Raw genomic sequence first — 21,433 nt, 5'->3', positions numbered from 1 at the left:
AGAGGAGAAATAGAATGCTAAAGCACTCTGAATTGACTTTAAAAACAAAACAGAAACAACTTCCTCCTCCATGGACATGCTGAGAACTAAAGCTGTTTTGGCTTGATCTTGGCTCTGAGGCCCTAGTTCCAGAACCCAAGTGTAACACTTCACTTCCAGCCTACTTGTAGCCCTAAGGTTATATGACATCTAAACAGTGACAACAGTTCCTGAAACATATGTTTAAAGTCACCAAAATGATAATTACACAGAAAAATCAACAACCTGCTCTATCAGGCCCAGCTCTGTGCTGTCCTATGCTTAGTCGCTCAGTCATGTCCGACTCTTTGCGACCTCATGGACCGTAGCCCACCAAGCTCCTCTGTCCATGGAATTCTCCAGGCAACAACACTGGACTGGGTAGCCATTCCCTTCTCCAGGGGATCTTCCCAATCCAAGGACTGAACCCAGGTTTCCTGCATCGTGGGCAGATTCTTCACTGTCTGTCTGAGCCACCAGGGAAGCCCAAAGAGTAAGGTGGACTCTACCATCTGAGCCATCAGGGAAGCTCTAGGCCCAGCTCAAATGCCTCAAATTCTACTTCCTTTGTGAAAACCTTCCTTAATATTCTCTTAGCCTTAATTAGTCCTCCTTGGAAGCCCCACAATACTTTGGTTTAAATCACATTTGTTACTAACACCTTGATTCCTGGATGTTTTCAGCCTATATCTATTTCTCACATTAGACTGTAAATTCCTTCAGGAGGAACTTTGACTGCTTCATCTCTGTTGTTATCAGTTCTTAGTAATCTTTGCATATCCTAGATACTCAACAAATGCCAATGTTGATTTGAATTCACTCATTTCTTCAACTAAATATAATTATGTGCTGGTATTATGCTCATATTTGAGGGATACAAAAATTGATAAAACATAATCTTTACCCTTTAAAAAGCCCAAAGTTTAGGGGGTGGGTATAAACAGACAAGTACCAACAATTATAGTCCTGTGTGGTTAATGCCGTCATAGAGTCAAGCAGAGGTTGCTTAGTATAATTTCACTAATTTTAGTCACTTGGAAGGGGGAAGAAGAGAAAGTTTATTTTTTGCTTTCCCTCAAAGTCAGGAACACAATGTACTTTCCTTACAATGTAAGAAAAAGATGAGGGGTAATTTCTCTAAAATGCTCCCAGTTCCTAATATAATACATTCAGCATGAGACTCACCCCCCCTGCCCAGTTAACATCAACATAAAATGCAGAAATTGAACCAGTGATGACTTAGTCATACCCTGTTTTCAGAACAGGAAAGAGGGGACTCTCTGCCTACTTAGACCTAGTATTTGCATTTCTGAATAGCAGGCCTAGTGAATGCAGTCACATGTTATGCACAAGAATTTGCATAAAGGCTTCTCTGTAGAGCTGTAATAGTGAAAAATGAGAAGATATAAATTAAAATGAATTGGCATGAAAGTGGTTAAGTAACTATACATATTGTGGAATACTACATGGTCATTAAAAGGAACAAGACAGAATTGGAAAGGTATCCCTGGGACTGTCCTGGTGATCCAGTGGTTAAGACTCTGTGCTTCCACTGCAGGGGGCTTGAGTTTCATTCCACAGGCCTCTTGGCCAAAAAAAGAGAAAATCTACTGAAGAAATATTTTCTTAAGACAATATTAAGTGAAAGAAACTAATAGAACCAGTATCATTCCATGTATGTACATAAAAATGCACACACATAACTTCTCTCAATATTAACAAACCACATCTACAGATTTAAATATGTATATTAAGTATACAAATGCATAGAAAGAAGAGAAAAAGGATATATTGAAATAGAAAGGTTAGATAACTTGTCCAAAACAAGCAAGATCAAATGTAGGTAGTCTTACACTTAGCTCCTATGATACAGTGCATTTAAGATATTTCCAACTAAAAGAAATATATATTTCTCTACTTTTGGTATAACACTGTCCTTTTCTGGAGTCAGAAAGGAGCTTTCTTGTTCTACAGTGAGATGTGCATCTAGAGTTAAGAGCTCTACGTTCTAATTTTGCTTAATTTTTATTTTTTTGCAGCACCACTCAGCATGCAGGATCTTGGTTCACCCAACCAGGGATCGAATAGGTACCTCCTTACAGTAGAAACATGGAGTCTTAACCACTGGACTGCTGGGGGAGTCCCTCTGTGTTCTAATTTCTTCCCTGAAGCCAACTAGCAGTGTGACTTAGGGCAAATCCCTTCACCTCCTCAGACCAACTGGAGATGAGTCAATTAGACGAGACGGTCTCCCTGGCCCCTTCCAGTTGGAAGTCTATGAGGTGATGAGTCACCTTTGGCTTAGCCATCAGGGGAATGAGTTTCAGGAGAGCAGGAAGAGAAGAAAAAGCATCTATTCATGAGCCCTGGAGTGGGAGGCTGCTGTGGTTAAAGGAATGAAGGTCTCTGTTGGAAGGAAGTCACCGACTGAGAAATGACAGAAGTCTGGAATCCATAAGGAGGGGAAATTGCAGGTTAAAAAGGTAAGAGCAGATGACAAACCAGTTATTATTTATTAATGTAGGGATTTAAAGTTAAAAATAAGAGGTAAACTGTAAAGCAACTATATACCTCAATTAAAAAAATAATAAGTGGAAAACTAACACAGTGCTATAAATTAGTTATATTTCAATTTAAAAATGGATTGAAAAATAAGTGGTAAGAAAAGGTACTATTTGTCAGGTAGAGTCCCTCCTCTCATGGTACTCAAAGCATAGTGAGGAAAAGGAAAAATACTGACCAAGCAACAACACTGGAGTGAGATGTCCCCAAAATGGTGACAGAGAAAGATACTTTTATGAGTAATGTATTGATCTGGTTCCAATTTCCATTAACAACAACTCCAGTATTCTTATTCATCCAGACTCAAAAGCTTGGTGTTCATTTTTTACTTCTCCCTGTCACCCTTCAGTCAGTCAAGCAGTTCATTTATTATTCTTCAAGCCTCATTTACTTCCCTATGAGATGTGAGGCAACTTTCAATAAATAATACTGAAACTGAAATGAATATTTTTTAAAAGCTCTATAGTGAGGAAGTACCAATATTCCATGCTAAGAATGGTTATTGCAAATGAACCCCAAATTTAGTTTAGCAATTCTAATAGCTAAGGCAAAAAAGGAAACAGAAAACATAGTTCCCATTAGTCAATAAAAGAAGGTACATCTATTTCCTTCTTTAGGAAGAATACCAAGAGGTATCTCACTCATTCATTCAGCAAATCTTAATTGAGTGCCTAAAACGTTCCAAGTATGATCTCAGCACTGGAGATAATATATAGCATGAACAAGAAAGCAAAGTTCCCATCTTTATGAAGCCTACTTCTACTGGAGGAGAAAGACAATAAAGAGTAAGTAAACTTTCCAGCAGCAATAAGAACTATGAAGAAAAATAAGGAAGGGGGAGCAGTTAAGAGTCAGGGGTGAGGGCTTAGGGAAAAGGTACCAGAGGAGAAGAGCTGAAGGAAAAAGTCACGAGAAGACCTGGGGGAAACTGAAGAACAGAACGGACAACAGAAGTTTTATATTCAATGTAGAAATCATATGGCTGCTTCCTACACTGTCTCACCATAAAAGTCAAGGGTGTACCATTACATTAACAAAATCAAAATTTAACATTCTGTTTATATAAATTCCTGCCTTGCCTGAGCTTCATTACAACTTTCCAAATGAGCATCCATTTAACTGCATGCTCCACCAACCCCACTCCCAAGCGTACCTAAGAACCCAGAGGAGCTAGTGGAGACCCGGAATCTTGAGAGCCCACACTGAATCCAGTCAGCTGGCTCCAGGCCCACCTGCTGCCTCGTTTTCCAGGTACTGGGCTGGGCGAGCTGGAACACTCCATGCACCCACTCTGCATTTCTCCAAGTGCTGCACCGTCATGCTTGCCGCAACCTGACCTCCCTTAGACCTCATATACACAGCCAGGACGTGTCACACCTTACTCAGACCTGGTCTTCTTTGGGGATTTACAGCTCTGCCCCCATTTCCTGAAGGCTGTGTTAACCTCTGACGGACTTCGCTCTCCCTTGCTCCTATTGTGCTGTGTGGTTGGTTTCTTAAGATTGTACTGGATCCCAGTCGCCAGTTAGTCCTGACCAGGTTTCTATGCAGAACAAAATGAATGCATGTGAACAGAGAATACAGCTTCCGGGGCTACATGTGACACCAGCACAGAATTCAAAGATCCTACAAAAAGGGTTCTTAATTTTAGCTTAAGGGATCTCTATGTGTCAAATTTTCTCATGCACGTCTCACTGGCATTTTCCCATTCTTCCTTGTAAAACCACTCTAATTTTGTTCAAATAGGCATCTTCTCCCTGTCCAGCCACCACTTACCTGATTCAGGCTAAGGTCTTTATTGCTCTAAATGAATCATGGTGGACATATCCTCTTGTCTTAACTGCTCCCAGTATGTGATCCAATGTGAACAGAGAGATGTGAAGGAAAATCTGATGGAAGACCCTAAGAAAATACTTTGCGAGGGCAGACACACTGAAACCATACTCACAGAAAACTAGTCAATCTAATCACACTAGCACCACAGCCTTGTCTAACTCAATGAAACCAAACCATGCCTGCAGGGCAACCCAAGACGGGCGGGTCATGGTGGAGAGGTCTGACAGAATGTGGTCCAGTGGAGAAGGGAATGGCAAGCCACCTCAGTATTCTTGCCTTGAGAACCCCATGAACAGTATGAAAAGCCAAAATGATGGGATACCGAAAGAGGAACTCCCCAGATCATTAGGTGCTCAATATGCTACTGGAGATCAGTGGAGAAATAACTCCAGAAAGAATGAAGGGATGGAGCCAAAGCAAAAACAATACCCAGCTGTGGATGGGACTGGTGATAGAAGCAAGATCCGATGCTGTAAAGAGCAATGTTGCATAGGAACCTGGAATGTCAGGTCCATGAATCAAGGCAAATTGGAAGTGGTCAAACAAGAGATGGCAAGGGTGAATGTCAACATTCTAGGAATCAGTGAACTAAAATGGACTGGAATGGGTGAAATTAACTCAGATGACCATTATATCTACTACTGCAGGCAGGAATCCCTCAGAAGAAATGGAGTAGCCACCATGGTCAACAAAAGAGTCCGAAATGCAGTACTTGGATGCAATCTCAAAAATGACAGAATGATCTCTGTTCGTGCAAACCATTCAGTATCACAGTTATCCAAGTCTATGCCCCAACCAGTAACGCTGAAGAAACTGAAGTTGAACGGTTTTATGAAGACCTACAAGACCTTTTAGAACTAACACCCAAAAAAGATGTCCTTTTCATTATAGGGGACTGGAATGCTAAAGTAGGAAGTCAAGAAACACCTGGAGTAACAGGCAAATTTGGCCTTGGAATGCAGAATGAAGCAGGGCAAAGACTAATAGAGTTTTGCCAAGAAAATGCACTGGTCATAGCAAATACCCTCTTCCAACAACACAAGAGAAGACTCTACACATGGACATCACCAGATGGTCAACACCGAAATCAGATTGATTATATTCTCTGCAGCCAAAGATGGAGAAGCTCTATACAGTCAACAAAAACAAGACCAGGAGCTGACTGTGGCTCAGATCATGAACTCCTTATTACCAAATTCACACTCAAATTGAAGAAAGTAGGGAAAACCGCTAGACCATTCAGGTATGACCTAAATCAAATCCCTTATGATTATACAGTGGAAGTGAGAAATAGATTTAAGGGCCTAGATCTGATAGATAGAGTGCCTGATGAACTATGGAATGAGGTTCGTGACATTGTACAGGAGACAGGGATCAAGACCATCCCCATGGAAAAGAAATGCAAAAAAGCAAAATGGCTGTCTGGGGATGCCTTAAAAATAGCTGTGAAAAGAAGAGAGGCGAAAAGCAAAGGAGAAAAGGAAAGATATAAGCATCTGAATGCAGAGTTCCAAAGAATAGCAAGAAGAGATAAGAAAGCCTTCTTCAGCGATCAATGCAAAGAAATAGAGGAAAACAACAAATGGGAAAGACTAGAGATCTCTTCAAGAAAATTAGAGATACCAAGGGAACATTTCATGCAAAGATGGGCTCGATAAAGGACAGACATGGTCTGGACCTAACAGAAGCAGAAGATATTAAAAAGAGGTGGCAAGAATACACGGAAGAACTGTACAAAAAAGATCTTCACAACCCAGATAATCATGATGATGTGATCACTAATCTAGGGCCAGACATCTTGGAATGTGAAGTCAAGTGGGCCTTGAAAGCATCACTACAAACAAAGCTAGTGGAGGTGATGGAATTCCAGTGGAGCTGTTTCAAATCCTGAAAGATGATGCTGTGAAAGTGCTGCACTCAATATGCCAGCAAATTTGGAAAACTCAGCAGTGGCCACAGGACTGGAAAAGGTCAGTTTTCATTCCAATCCCAAAGAAAGGCAATGTAAAAGAATGCTCAAACTACCGCACAATTGCACTCATCTCACATGCTAGTAGAATAATGCTCAAAATTCTCCAAGCCAGGCTTCAGCAGTACGTGAACCGTGAACTCCCTGATGTTCAAGCTGGTTTCAGAAAAGGCAGAGGAACCAGAGATCAAATTGCCAACATCTGCTGGATCATGGAAAAAGCAAGAGAGTTCCGGAAAAACATCTACTTCTGCTTTATTGACTATGCCAAAGCCTTTGATTGTGTGGATCACTATAAACTGTGGAAAATTCTGAAAGAGATGGGAATACCAGACCACCTAACCTGCCTCTTGAGAAATCTGTATGCAGGTCAGTAAGCAACAGTTAGAACTGGACATGGAACAACAGACTGGTTCCAAATAGGAAAAGGAGTACGTCAAGGCTGTATATTGTCACCCTGCTTATTTAACTTATATGCGGAGTACATCATGAGAAACGCTGGACTGGAAGAAACACAAGCTGGAATCAAGATTGCCGGGAGAAGTATCAATAACCTCAGATATGCAGATGACACCACCCTTATGGCAGAAAGTGAAGAGGAGCTAAAAAGTCTCTTGATGAAAGTGAAAGAGAGCGAAAAAGTTGGCTTAAAGCTCAACATTCAGAAAACGAAGATCATGGCATCCGGTTCCATCACTTCATGGGAAATAGATGGGGAAACAGTGGAAACAGTGTCAGACTTTAATTTTTTGGGCTCCAAAACCACTGCAGATGGTGACTGCAGCCATGAAATTAAAAGACACTTACTCCTTGGAAGAAAAGTTATGACCAACCTAGACAGTATATTCAAAAGCAGAGACAGTACTTTGCCGACTAAGGTCCGTCTAGTCAAGGCTATGGTTTTTCCAGTGGTCATGTATGGATGTGAGAGTTGGACTGTGAAGAAGGCTGAGCGCCGAAGAATTGATGCTTTTGAACTGTGGTGTTGGAGAAGACTCTTGAGAGTCCCTTGGACTGCAAGGAGATCCAACCGGTCCATTCTGAAGGAGATCAACCCTGGGATTTCTTTGGAAGGAATGATGCTAAAGCTGAAACTCCAGTACTTTGGCCACCTCATGTGAAGAGTTGACTCATTGGAAAAGACTCTGATGCTGGGGGGGATTGGGGGCAGGAGAAGGGGATGACCGAGGATGAGATGGCTGGATGGCATCACGGACTCGATGGACGTGAGTCTGAGTGAACTCCGGGAGACGGTGATGGACAGGGAGGCCTGGCGTGCTGCGATTCATGGGGTCGCAGAGAGTCGGACACGACTGAGCGACTCAATTGAACTTAGCTGATGTGTAGCCTGGCGGGCTATAGTCCATGGGGTTGCAGAGTCAGACATGACTTAGCGATTAAACAACAACAAATGATTTTAAGAACGTAACACCTCAGAGTTGCTGCAGCCAATGGAAACTATCAGGGACTAGGAGATGAGGTTGGCAGAATATAAAGATGAAGAGATTTGGGGTCCTGAATGATGTAATGGAGGCAAACAATTAACCATTTCAGGGCTTTTTGTCATGTGTAATGATTTATTCCTTATTGTTTAAGCCAGTTGAGAATTTGCTACCTGTAGCCAAAAATATTCTGATTTGACATATGAAAATATAATAGTGAAGAGGTCTTCTATATCAGTTCTATGTCTATGAACACAAAGTCAAAAAAGTTAGATTTGCCAAACAAAGAAACTTAAGACAGTGGGTGTTTTTAAAAGGATTCAGAAGTCAATTTTATAACATATAAAAGAAAAAAATAAGCCCGATAATTTTCTTTCTTCTAATTACGATTTTAATTGGGACAATAGCCTAGTATACAGCATGACTCAAAATATCAATGTATATATATTCTAGGTTGACCAAAAGGTTCATTTGGGCTTTTTTCTACAACATCTTTTTTTTGAAAGTTGCTTTACTGCATTGTGTTGGTTTCTGCCATACAACAATGTGAATTAGTCATAATATATATTTATGCCCTCCTTCTTGAGCATCCCTCCTCTCCCCCTCGTCCCATCCCTCTAGATCACAGAGAGCCAGGCTGCACCCCACTGTGTTGTACAGAAGCTCTTTCAACATGATAGTGTATATATGTCAATGCTACTCTCCCAATTCCTCCCACGCTTTCGTTCCTCCACTGTGTCCACAATTCCATAAATTTGATTAAACCTTTTGGCCAACCCAATATATACAGCTTTACCAGAGTCATCTTTATATATCTGCCAACTTATTAAATAAAGAAAAGTAAGTAACGATTTACAGTAGAAGCTCACGTAAAGGAGTTACATGCTGAGTGTATTTCACAACTACTGACTAACCACCCATTTCATTATAAACTAGAACCTCAGGCTCTGGGACATTCACTGCTATTCCCTAGTTTCTGATTAAGCAACAAAATCTCAATTATCCCATCTGGGAGGGTGTTGGTTTATATATATTTTTGGCTTCTTTTCCTGCTCTTCTTTATACAGACGAGATGTTTGTATTTCTTCAGTTTGAACTTACCTGAACCACAAGGTTCTAAGATTCACCTTTTGTTAGAAAAGGTGGCATATACTTGCCACCTGACAAGGGCAAGTGTTTGTTACCATCCTGCTATCTCCTTCAAAGTATGCATACTGTATGGCTTTTACAAAAAAAGGTATTGATTTCTGAACTGCCTAATCCCCATTTTCAGAAAGTATTCGCCATAGACTACAATATTTAGACTAAGATATACCCATGGAACTGAAGTTGGAGAGACCACCATCTTTTCCTTAGGCATTTAGCAACAGCTTCAGGGAAATGAACACAGTAAACTTTAAAACTCAATCCAATTGTTGGATTGTGGCCAATTACCTGTGCCTATTACTTCTGGGTTACCTTGGTGGATTTCTGTTCTTTAGGGCTTTGATTGGATATCCCCTAGGAAATTTTAGATGAGTGTTCAGTTCCTGTTCTATCTATTCATAATAATTCTAGATGGGATCCTCTAACCTGGCCAGTTAAAAATACCTGCTCTAAGGCTGGCCATAGATTTAAGTTTTCTCTTAGGGTCATTTAAACTCAATCGGAGTGATCAGCGAAGTATCAATAAAAAATTAACTTCTCATTTATTAAAAGGAAAACTCCTACAATTATGGGGAGGATCTACATGGTTAATACCAGGCTATGGTCATTTAAGTTTAAAGGCTCCTCTATGTTGGGAATGGTTAGATCATACTAAAAATGATCAACCTGGTAATTATGAGACAAGGCTGGGTGCTTTATGAACTATGCCTGTTATTACCCTTAGAGAGAGTGATTGGTATGGAACTCAGTGGATTTGTGGCCTTGACATCTACAGGGATGATACAAAGGTGTAGCCTGGGATTCCCATGAATTTAAGGTCATACATGTTAACAAATTACAGGTAACCCCAACCAATCTACCACTGGTATGATCCCAATGGGTCAAAGATCTGTATCTACTGGTATGACCATTTAGCAGCTTGTGTGTGTGTGTGTGTGCCTTCAGTGGGGTTGGAGGATATAGTTGACCATATCTAAGCCTTGACAACTTCCATAGCTTTAAATGATAGTAACCGGGCTATTAGCCTATTGAATTCTGAGATCTCTATGATGAGAAAGGCAGTGCTACACAACTGCAAGACCCTTGACACCTTACAGCATCTCAGGGAGATATGTGTGCTATAATTCAAACTGAATGCTGTATTTTTGTATCTGATAAATCCTTTAATGTAACACATTTTAACCACATGAAAAATCAGATTTCTGCTCTAAGTGACCCATTCCCTAGTCTTGACAATCTTTAAAAAAAAAACTGGTGTGGGAGGCTCATAGCTAAAATATTTACTTTTAATTCCACTAATGTTATTAACTATACCATTTGTATTTTGCCTGTTTCACAAATTATTATTTCTTGTATCACCAAGTATATGACTGAGCCCTCAACGGAAATGATGACTAGACTTGAAGCAGTTGATCAAATGTATAGTTCGAAATATGATCAATGACTGTAATAGTGTAACTCTAGAAGGCAATGGCAACCCACTCCAGTACTCTTGCCTGGAAAATCCCATGGACAGAGGAGCCTGGTAGGCTGCAGTCCACAGGGTTGCGAAGCGTCAGACATGACTGAGCGTCTTCCCTTTCACTTTTCACTTTCCTGCATTGGAGAAGGAAATGGCAACCCACTCCAGTGTTCTTGCCTGGAGAATGCCAGGGACAGGGGAGCTTCCGTCTATGGGGTTGCACAGAGTCGGACACGACTAAAGTGAGTTAGCAGTAGCAGCAGCAGCAGCAAACTCAAGACCAACTTTTAGAAACTTTCTCAAGTTGATTTTAGTTAAGTTTATCCTAGTTCAGCTCTAATGGATTTTACTTTGTGCAATGACAATTATAACACCTGGCTATTTGCATCGCTGTATTCTTCTCAGGAAGTCAGCAATAATCAGCCTTATTTAAAACAAACAGCTGTGTGTTCATGGGAGTAAATGAAGGATCTAGATTTGTTTGAACAAACGATTAAAAAACGAGTTTCTTTGGAAGGTGAAAAATCAAGTGCATAGTGAAAAGAGAGAGTTGAAAGAATTCTCACCTGTCTTTGACTTGTGTGTATCAATTATCATCTATATGAAAAGACTCCTTCAACAAATTAGGATTCAGAAGTTGTTTTTTTTTTTAAATCAAGTTTTGCTATGGTACTTTAAAGTCTAGATTGATGGATTCATGTATGCCTATCAGATCCTCCCTTCTCTCATAAAGGATCTGAGATGACCATGTGCAACAAGAGACACTTACACAGTGAAAGCGCACCATCGGATCTGAACTGACAGAGTGAACTTCTGTAGCTGGGGGATCTGCTGATTTCAAGGGCTCACCTACTCTCCCAGTTCACTGAAACATGTCATAAAAGTGATATCGAGAAGAATTAAGTCAGAAAGAAGATCCCATCCTTGGTCAAATCTTTACAACATCCTTTCAAAACTCTTATCATTGATGTCTGTGCTCAGTCGTGTCTGACTCTTTGTGACCCCATGGACTGTAGCCTGTCAGGCTCCTCTGTCCATGGGATTTTCCAGCCAAGAATACTGAAGCCATTCAGAATACTGAATACCATTTCCTACTTCAAGGGATCTTTTTTTTTTTTTTGTGAAAGGTCTTAGTTTATTTTCTCTTTCATGAAAAATCTGCACAATCACCACAGATACCGTCACTGCAGAATCTTTACTCCTTTTTGCCAGCATCAACGTTGGCCTTTGCAGTCCCACTGACTTTCTTCATTCTGTTCTTGCGTTCCTTTCGCTGTTTTCTTGAGGTCTTTTTCTTCTCATACAGGCCATGTCTTGCAAGCCTATGTTTGGGCTCATTCTTCTTCACGTAATCCAAGGAATCGTAAATCATGCCGAAGCCAGTTGTCTTGCCACCACCAAAATGAGTTCTGAATCCAAATACAAAGATGACATCTGGTGTGGTCTTGTACATTTTGGCCAGTTTTTCCCGAATTTCTGCTTTAGGTACTGTTGCCTTTCCAGGGTGAAGAACATCGATGACCATTTGTTTCCGCTGAAGCAGTCGGTTGGTCATGAACTTCCTAGTCTGGATAGTTACTGTGTCGTTCATGATGGCGGCTGATCTTCAAGCAGCCAGGGAGGAAAAGAGCCCAAGGGATCTTCTTAAACCAGGGATCAAGCCTGTATCTCCCAAGTCTCCTACACTGGAAGGTAGATTCTTTACCACTGCGCCACCTGGGAAGGTCTAGAGGGCCTCTATTCCTTCCTTCTTGCCTCTCTGTCTCTCTCTCTCTCCCTCCCCATTTTTTTGTTTTTTGAGACATAGAAGTGAGTACAAATAAAATCATTCCAGCTACTCTCTTCTATCTACCAACAGGAAGTAACTAAGAAATACCATATCCTGCTAGTGAAGGTGCTGCTAGGTAAAAGCAATGATATTTTCCAAAGAATGAATGATCACGTACAGCCAGCACTCCTCTGTAATCAGAAGTTTACATACATTCTGAGTAATGTTTTAGATCAATGTTTGTCAAACACAAACATGGGTACTGAAATTACGTAGTGCAACTTGATTATAATGTGTATCCAGGTGATTCAGAATTATCATTAAAATGAAAACACAGCATTTAAACAATTCTTTTAAAGAATTCACAGATCCCTGAATTATATCAAAATTTAATCTCCATACTTCAGCCCTTCCAACTACCCAATTCAATGAAAACACTTAATGTGTACTACTAAACACAAGGGACTCTGCAGGGCACAAGAGATTTAGTGAAAGTGAAAGTTGCTCAGTTGTGTCTGACTCTTTGCGACACCATGGACTATACACCCCACGGAATTCTCCAGGCCAGAATATTGGAGTGGGTAGCTGTTCTTTTCTCCAAGGGATCTTCCCAATCCAGGGATGGAACCCAGGTCTCCCACATTGCAGGCGAATTCTTTACCAGCTGAGTCACCAGGGAAGAGATTTAAGGGTGAAGGAAATTTTGCATATACACATCCAGCTGCTCCAGTACCATTTGTTGAAAAGACTGATAATGCTGTTTTGAGGAAAGGAATGGTTTAACTGCAAACTGAGTTTCGAGAATCTGATTGTATGTGTGTGTTCACAAAGAACAAAAGCTTTTGTTCTATGATGGAGAGTGAGGTTTGCATTGCAATAACTTATAGGCAGAGTACATCATGAGAAACGCTGGGCTGGAGGAAGCACAAGCTGGAATCAAGATTGCCAGGAGAAATATCAATAACCTCAGATATGCAGATAACACCACCCTTAAGGCAGAAAGTGAAGAGGAACTAAAAAGCCTCTTGAGGACAGTGAAAGAGGAGAGTGAAAAAGTTGGCTTAAAGAAGCTCAACATTCAGAAAACTAACATCATGGCATCCCGTCCCATCACTTCATGGCAAATAGATGGGGAAACAGTGGAAACAATGGCTGACTTTATTTTTCTGGGCTCCAAAATCACTGCAGATGGTGATTGCAGCCATGAAATTAAAAGATGCTTACTCCTTGGAAGAAAAGTTATGACCAACCTAGACAGCATATTCAAAAGCAGAGACATTACTTTGCCAACAAAGTCTGTCTAGTCAAGGCTATAGTTTTTCCAGTAGTCATGTATGGATGTTAGAGTTGGACTATAAAGAAAGCTGAGCGCCGAAGAATGGATACTTTTGAACTGTGGTGTTGGAGAAGACTCTTGAGAGTCCCTTGGACTGCAAGGAGATCCAACCAGTCCATCCTAAAGGAGATCAGATCAGTCCTGAGTGTTCACTGGAAGGACTGATATTGAAACTGAAACTCCAATATTTTGGCCACCTGATACGAAGAGCTGACTCATTTGAAAAGACCCCGATGCTGGGAAAGATTGAGGGCAGGAGAAGGGGATGACAGAGGATGAGATGGTTAGATGGCATCACTGACTCAATGGACATGAGTCTGGGTAAACTCCGGGAGTTGGTGATGGACAGGGAGGCCTGGTGGCGCTGAGGTTCATGGGGTCACAAAGAGTCGGACACGACTAAGCGACTGAACTGAACTGAACTGCAATGCCTTCAGTGTACTCTTACTCTGTTAACTGGTTGTAAAGTCACAGTCAGACAAAGGATATGATACTCTTTTAGGAATCAACTTTTTTTCCCCTCAAATGAACAATGATTCAAATAGTAAGGGATTTCTCTACATAATAAAGGTAGTAAATAAAATATTAAGATGCATGGAACGATTGAAAACTTTTACATTCTTTAGCAAGAGAAAGTCTTTCTATGATAGTCACAGATGAATCAGGTCATTAACACAATCACTGTATGGTGGGGCCTTATCAGCTCAGAAGCGCTAATACCTCCTTCACTCTCAATGTAGGATGGGTGTGTGTGTGTGTGTGTGTGTGTGGGTGTGGGTGTGTGTGTGTGTGTGTGTGTGATGGGTGTGTGTGTGTGTGTTTCGGTCATGTCCAACTCTGCGACCTCACGGACCATAGCCTGCCAGACTCCTCTCTGTCCATGGGATTTCCCAGGCAAGAATACTGGAGTGGGTTGCCATGCCCTCTTCTAGGGGATGTTCTTGACCCAGGGATCAAATCCAGGTCTCCTGCACTGCAGCCAGAGTCTTTACCATCTGAGCCACCAGGGAAAGATATAAAGAACTCTGACAACACAATTAAAAAGACATAAATAAGTCGGATTCACATGCACATAGCTGATTCACTTTGTTGTACAGCAGAAACTAACACAACATTATACTCAAATAATAAAATAAGAAATAAAAAGCCAAAAAAAAAAGAGCCAGTTCAAAAAAAGGCACATGTTGTATGACTTCATTTATAGGAAATATCCACAGTAAGAAAATCCTCAAAGAGAGAGAGTAGGTTAGTGACTACGTGACTGGTAATGGCTATAGGTTTTTCTAGGGGTAGTGAAATGTTCCAAAATTGATTGTGGTGGTGATGGTTGTACACCCTTGTGAACATACAAAAAATTTTGATTTGTGCACTGTAAACTGTTGAATTGTAAGGATGAAGTATATCTCAATAAAGCTTTTTTTTAAAGTAAGTTTTTGAATAAGAGGGGTAAAAAAGCAGGGCTGCAGAATCTAGTTTATGTTGAAGCTGGAAAAATATATAACAGAAAAATCTTTACATATTAGAAGAGAAGAGGTATATGTACATAAGCAGAATCTGATAATGAAACATAACTCTGCCTTCCAAAAGCTCAGAGATCAAAGGCTTGAGGCAAATCTCACAGACAATTCACAATAGTGGCTCCCTCCAAACATGAAGCGGGAGATCTGGATTCTCTGATGGTATGCCCACTACAGGGGCCAGGTCCTGCCCTTGACAGCCAGTCAAGCAGAACCCAGGGCTTTCCCGCTGCTTTACTACTGGCATTGCTTCTGCTAGCTCTGTGCTTCCTTATTCGCCAGTAAAAGACGGTGCCAATACAGTTTCAGTATTTACTGTCTCATAGCTGGCAGTTTACTGGGTAACATTTTTAAAACCTTTTAATTTTCACTGCATCAATTCTTAAAAATTTTAGTATAATATAAAAGTCTCTTAAAAGAGGCAAGGAAAATATTGAAGAGACACACTCAGAGGTTCTTACATGTTGTTACAGCCATTTGGACCAATACTCCATCTTTGGGTATGCCAAACCACATTTGACAAACATTAACCCAGGGACAGTTGAGACCTCCTGCCAGTGTTTTAAAGCTTTTGTGCTCCAGCCTTTTTTATTAAGTCTGTCCCAATCGCTTCTTTTTATTTCATTTCCTCTTAGGGACGAGACTCAAGTGGAGATGGAGAACTGGGGTCTTTGTGTGCATATCTTTGAATCTTATCTTTCCAGGTTCCAGGATCTCAATTACATTGTTTGAATCCGCTTTGTAATCTTACCAGTTCAAGTAGTCTCTTCCTTTTCCAAGACAGTACTTTTAGATTTGATATTAGATAGTCTGGGGAGAAAATAAGAATAAAGGCATAAAGAGGTCAAATGTCACAATATACACTTGACTTCACTAAATCTGTTACTGGAAAAAGGGATCCAGAAAAACTACCTCTTCTCCCATTTATTTGGGAACTAAAGTGACTAGATCTTTGGGGTAAGTACATGGTGGAGAGCCACATGCACTCACAGAAATATTCCTGCTGACTCAGTCAGTGAGGAAATAGGACACAAAATACAGATCTGACTCTCTTCATGGACACTTTTATGTCCTTTGTAACATCTATTAATTTTTCCTGCATTTCAGGGCCTAGAATTCTATTTCACTACTGAAACAAATACAGTAGAATTATTACTGGTTTCTTTTAACATTTCATGATTACAAATTATTGCCACATGTGGACCAGAGTCAACAGAGACAATAATTTCAATCAAGGTCAGAAGGAAATTAGATGGCATAGCAGATCCTAAAGCCGTTTAGAGAATTAAATAATTTAAATGCAATTAATTTTTTATGAAATTCATCATTAAAAAAATTCATAGGTAAATTCTGATCTATTAACAACAATTACTTTTCAGCCATGAATTTTCCCTACAGCTCTGGGGAAATCACTTCTTTTCTGATTTTAGTTTCCCTTCTCCACACAGCCCTTTACAAACACAGAAGAGATTTTAGTTATGATAAAATGTGCAGCTACAGTACAGTGAGAAAAAAAAATGGTGTATGCATTTGTAAGCCTCTTTATCTGCAAAACACCTGTGTGTCTATAAGTGCATAACAATTTGACGGTGGTAGAAAAAAAGTGTTCTTAACTCTGTACTAAAGAAAGAAAGAATTTTAACAGGCTGATCCCTGTTCACACAGCTACAGAAAGACAGATACATTCTCTAGTCTCCTGGGCAGAGGGCTGTTTCTACTGCCATCAGGACATTTACTTGGCTCATTAACAACAGCAGGAACTTCCGCTCTAAAACAAAGGATATCAGTGTGGCCCGCTGATTCCTTGACACCTCTGACATTTCACGGTCATCACCAATGTTCATTCTTGTTTAACCTCATAAAGCATGAGTGGAAGAGAAGCCAGGGATTTATGTCTTATAAAAGGGCATAAGCAACGGGGCATAATGGGAATAATTTCCTAATTCTAGCCTGAAGAGGAGAACAAAAAAATTCCCCTCTTCTTTACTATCTTCAAAGTGGTAACACTTCCGGTTTCCTAACAGTAGGAGATGACTGGTAAATGGCCTTGTGAAAGCTCCTAAAGCCCTATGCTTGATGCACATATTAGGGCATTAGAGGACTGGAGCCAAAGCCATCTTCTGGTCTTGATGGGGCTTGCCAGGGAGGCAGGTCGCAGGAGTCACTGGGCAAGAATGCTGGGTAGTCCCTGGATAGATTCTCCCTTACTGGTGTCTACATGTCAGGACCCCTTTTCTCCCTCAGGCTAATTGTTGATTTGCTGTTTTTTGTTTTTTCTATTCATATTGTTATCCTTTTTAATGTTATGTAACCAAAAGGTGACCCTGAGCTAGGAATAGATCAGCAAAAATCTGAGGGGCTAGTTTCATTGCACCTCATCACACAGACTACACAGGACTGGATGATCTGGATAGAAGTTGTAGAGAGACAGATTTTGACAGGCTTAGATGTAACCAAGGGAAGATTTCTGTGGGACAAGTATTAAAACAAATAAACAAACAAACTCATTAGTAGAACTATTGTTGGTGCAACTGACTTACCAAGTGTGCTTTAAAGAGATACAGAGACCATCTTGTCTCCAAATATCTCTATTTGCAAACTGTATTGCGTCAGAATCTGTTTAATCATTAGAACTATGTTTCTTTAGCCTAAAACACTTCCTTATTCAAAATGCAAACCATTCCAAGAAGGCAGCACCATAGGTAGGAGGCTATCATTCACACCTTAGTAAATATTAATATACCTGCCACCTTCTTTCAACAAGCTGGGAAAAACAAGAATGATTTGAAGTGATTTCTGAAATTTAATGACTTTCTAGTGATGGTCAAGAAGAAAGTTTTAAGTGAGAGGGGAGAAGAAAAAGGGGAATGGTGGGCACTAAAAGGAGAGGGAAAGACTGTACTTTACATTCTGACTCTTCCCATGTCTTCAAATAAGAGCAACGTGCAAGTAAGAACCATAGATAAATATCTTTTGGACAATGTAAAACAATGGACAGGAAATGCTTTGTACCACTGGATTTCTGGCAACCGAATGAACTAAGGTAATATAGAAAGAAAGACAGCTTGAAAGAGAGGATGCCAAGATTTCTGTAGTTGTGTATTAACTAGGTTACTCATTCCATCTCAACAGGTCATTGAATTCCAAGATTGGTTTAACCAGTATATAAACGTTCAGTTTACACAATTACCCTACAAGGATAATCTACAACAAATGACTCTACCCCAGGTTACTGACAAGACAGAGATTAATTCTTCTGAAACCTGTGCTGAGACAGTAACAAACTTCAGAAACATGGTGGAATTTTCTTGAAGGGTGGAATTAATAAAGTAAAGCCAGAAATGTGATCACAAGGGAGGAAAAGTCCCAGGTTTATGGTAAGTTATTTTAAAAGATGAAAGAAGAAAAAAAAAAACTAGATATTTTAAGTGAAGTAAACTCTCTTTATGATTTTGTAATGACGAAAGTATTAAAACCATTCCAGTGACTTAATTAATTTAATTTGCCACCTAAATGTTTGAACTCGTTAAAGCATGCCCGAGAGTTAGTGAGCCTCATAATATTGACAAACAGAAATCAAGAAGCCTGTGGCCTAAGAATAAAACTTCAAGCATAAATTCTTAACAGAAAATCCCTCAAGTGCTATAAAATCAGTCTTATCACATCAGGTCCAGCGAAAAGAAAACTAAGTTACAACTTCTTTCTAAAGGGAATATTCCAATCAGATTGCTAGCTTACTCTCTTGCAGGTCCGTAAGTAAAAGTGAATGCAAGAATCTATTTTGAATCCAAGAATCTATTTTAAAACTTGTAAATAAAAGATGAGATGTTTCATTGTCCTTTGTTTCATAGCCATAAGAAAGAAACCAAATTAATGCTTTAATTTACTCTAAAGTGGAATTGGGTCTTTCCTGGTGGCTCAGTGGGAAAGAATCTGCCTGCTAAGCAAAAGGGTTCAATCCCTAGGTCCGAAAGACCCCCTGGAGAAGGAAATGGCAACCCACTCCAGTATTCTTGGACAGAATACCATGGACAGAGGAGCCTGGTGGGCTACAGTCCATGGGGTCACCAACAGTTGGACATGACTTAGCGACTAAACAACAACAACAACAAAATTGGAATTAGGGGTGTGAGATGAGAAAACAAAAGAATGAAGACAGGAAAAATAAAAGTAACAGCAGAATAAAAAAGTGAAACATTCAAGTACACAGTGTCCTTCAATACCTGTGGGAATACTGAAGTTTGTTCCAGGACTCCCTGAGAATATAAATATCCATGGATGCTCAGGTTTCTTAGCTGGCCCTTCATATCTGCAGGTTTACAGAAGCAGGGCCAGCTGTAATTGTGTCATCTTTAAAGCAAGGACTCTTTGCCAATGACATCTTCTATCTCCTGAGCTAATAACTGCAGCTGGTGATTTTAGAAAAGGAATGTAATATCTATCCAAATCTATTTAAAGAGCTCTAATTATAAAGGGTAAGGTTTCTGCTGTTTAAAGTAAGACACAAAGCTTGATGTAGCAGGAAGAAAAACTTAAGAATGATTTTGAAAGATGAGTTATACTTCCAAAGAAACTTCACTGATGAGCAAGCAATGAAGGGTTGCCAAAGAAATATATACGTATGTATGTACTTGAATAATGGTTACCTTAGAAAAGTGTCAGCAGACTTTTTCTATAAAGAGCCAGACAGTAAATAAATACTTTTGGCTTCAAGGACCAATTTATCTTTGTCATTGTAACTACTGAATTTTGCCAATGGAGTACAAAAATAGCCATAGACAATATATAAATAAGCATGACTGTTTTAATAAAACTTTCCATGGACATTAAACTTTGCATTTCACATGGCACAAAACATTATTACTCTTTTAACCTCCCCCTGCCCCAAACCATTTAAAAAACGTGAAAACCATTAGCAGCTCATGGGCTATATAAAACAGGCAGCAGGTAAGATTAGGGTCAAGGGTAGGGGTTTGTCAACCCCTACAATTCCCTAACATAAAAGTCCCATGGAATGTAAACTGGTGTAGCCACTACGAAGAACAGTATGGAGGTTCCTTAAAAAACTAAAAATAGAGCTACCATGTGATCCTGAAATAATTTGAAAAGATATATGTACTTCTATGTTCACAGTAGCACTATTTACAATAGCCAAGATATGGAAGCAACCTAAATGTCTGTCAACAGAGGAGTGGATAAAGAAGATATGGCATGTTATGTGTGACACACACACACGTTATCTTTATACATATACACACATACAATGGAGTAGTACTCAGTCATAAAAATGAAATAATACCATTTGCAGCAACAAGAATGGATCTAGAGATTATCATGGGCTTCCCAGGTGGCTCAGTGGTAAAGAATCCACCTGCCAATGCAGGAAACGTGGGTTTGATCCCTTCAGAAGGAAATGGCAACCTGTTCCAGTATTCTTGCCTGAGAAATCCCATGGACAGAGGAGCCTGGCACACTACAGTCCATGGAGTTGCAAAAGAATCTGACTTCATGACTGAACGACAGATATTATCATAATAAATGAAATCCAAAAGCAAAAGACAAATACGGTATGATATCACTTATGTGTGGAATCTAAAAAAAATGATACAAATGAACTTATTTACAAAACAGAAAGAGATTCACAGACATAGAAAACAGACTTGTAGTTATCAATGTGACAATAAGGGAAGTGGGAAAGATAAATTACGAGTTTAGGATTAACACACACACACTACTAAAAGCAGAAAGGGGAAGACATATCCAACTGAATGCAGAGCTCCAAAGAATAGAGAGGACAGATAAGAAAGCCTTCTTAAGTGAACACAGAAAAGAAATACAGGAAAATAATAGAATGGGAAAGACTAGAGATCTCTTCAAGAAAATTAGAGATATAAAGGGAACAATTCATGCAAAGATGTACACAATAAAAGGGCAGAAATGGTAAGGACCTAACAGAAGCAGAAGAGATTAAGAAAAAATGGCAAGAATACACAAAAGAACTGCACAAAAAAGGTCTTAATGACCCAGATAATCATGATGGTGTGATCACTCACCTAGAGCCAGACATCCTGGAATGTAAACTCAAGTGGGCCTTAGGAAGCATTACTATGAACAAAGATAGTGGAGGTGATGGAATTCCAGCTGAGCTATTTCAAATCCTGAAAGATGATGCTGTGAAAGTGTTACACTCAATATGCCAGCAAATTTGGAAAACTCAGTAGTGGCCACAGGACTGGAAAAGGTCGGTTTTCATTCCAATCCCAAAAAAGGGCAATGCCTAAGAATGTTCAAGCTACTGTACAATTGTGCTCATTCCACATGCTTATAAGGTTATGCTCAAAATCCTCCAAGCTAGCCTTCAGTAGTACGGGAACCAA

At 39.9% G+C, this 21,433-nt stretch overlaps 2 protein-coding genes across 2 annotated transcripts in view; both read right to left on the bottom strand.

Moving 5' to 3' along the window:
- Positions 1 to 21,433, bottom strand: part of TANGO6 (transport and golgi organization 6 homolog) — a 179,988-nt gene that overhangs the window by 43,902 nt on the left and 114,653 nt on the right. The window lies entirely within an intron of this gene.
- LOC128063351 (40S ribosomal protein S24-like) lies at positions 11,631 to 12,045 on the bottom strand. Its single transcript, XM_052656082.1, has one exon. The coding sequence runs from the start codon at positions 12,024 to 12,026 to the stop codon at positions 11,631 to 11,633; it is 396 nt and encodes a 131-aa protein (XP_052512042.1). The 5' UTR covers positions 12,027 to 12,045.

Source organism: Budorcas taxicolor, chromosome 18, assembly GCF_023091745.1.
Source record: "Budorcas taxicolor isolate Tak-1 chromosome 18, Takin1.1, whole genome shotgun sequence".
Lineage (NCBI taxonomy): Eukaryota > Metazoa > Chordata > Mammalia > Artiodactyla > Bovidae > Budorcas > Budorcas taxicolor.
The sequence above is the reverse complement of the archived record's forward strand: the minus strand, read 5'-3'. Positions and strand labels throughout refer to the sequence as shown.

Coding starts and splice junctions, on each gene's coding strand:
- LOC128063351 (XM_052656082.1), bottom strand. CDS start 12,026: ATGAACGACACAGTAACTATCCAGACTAGGAAGTTCATGACCAACCGA.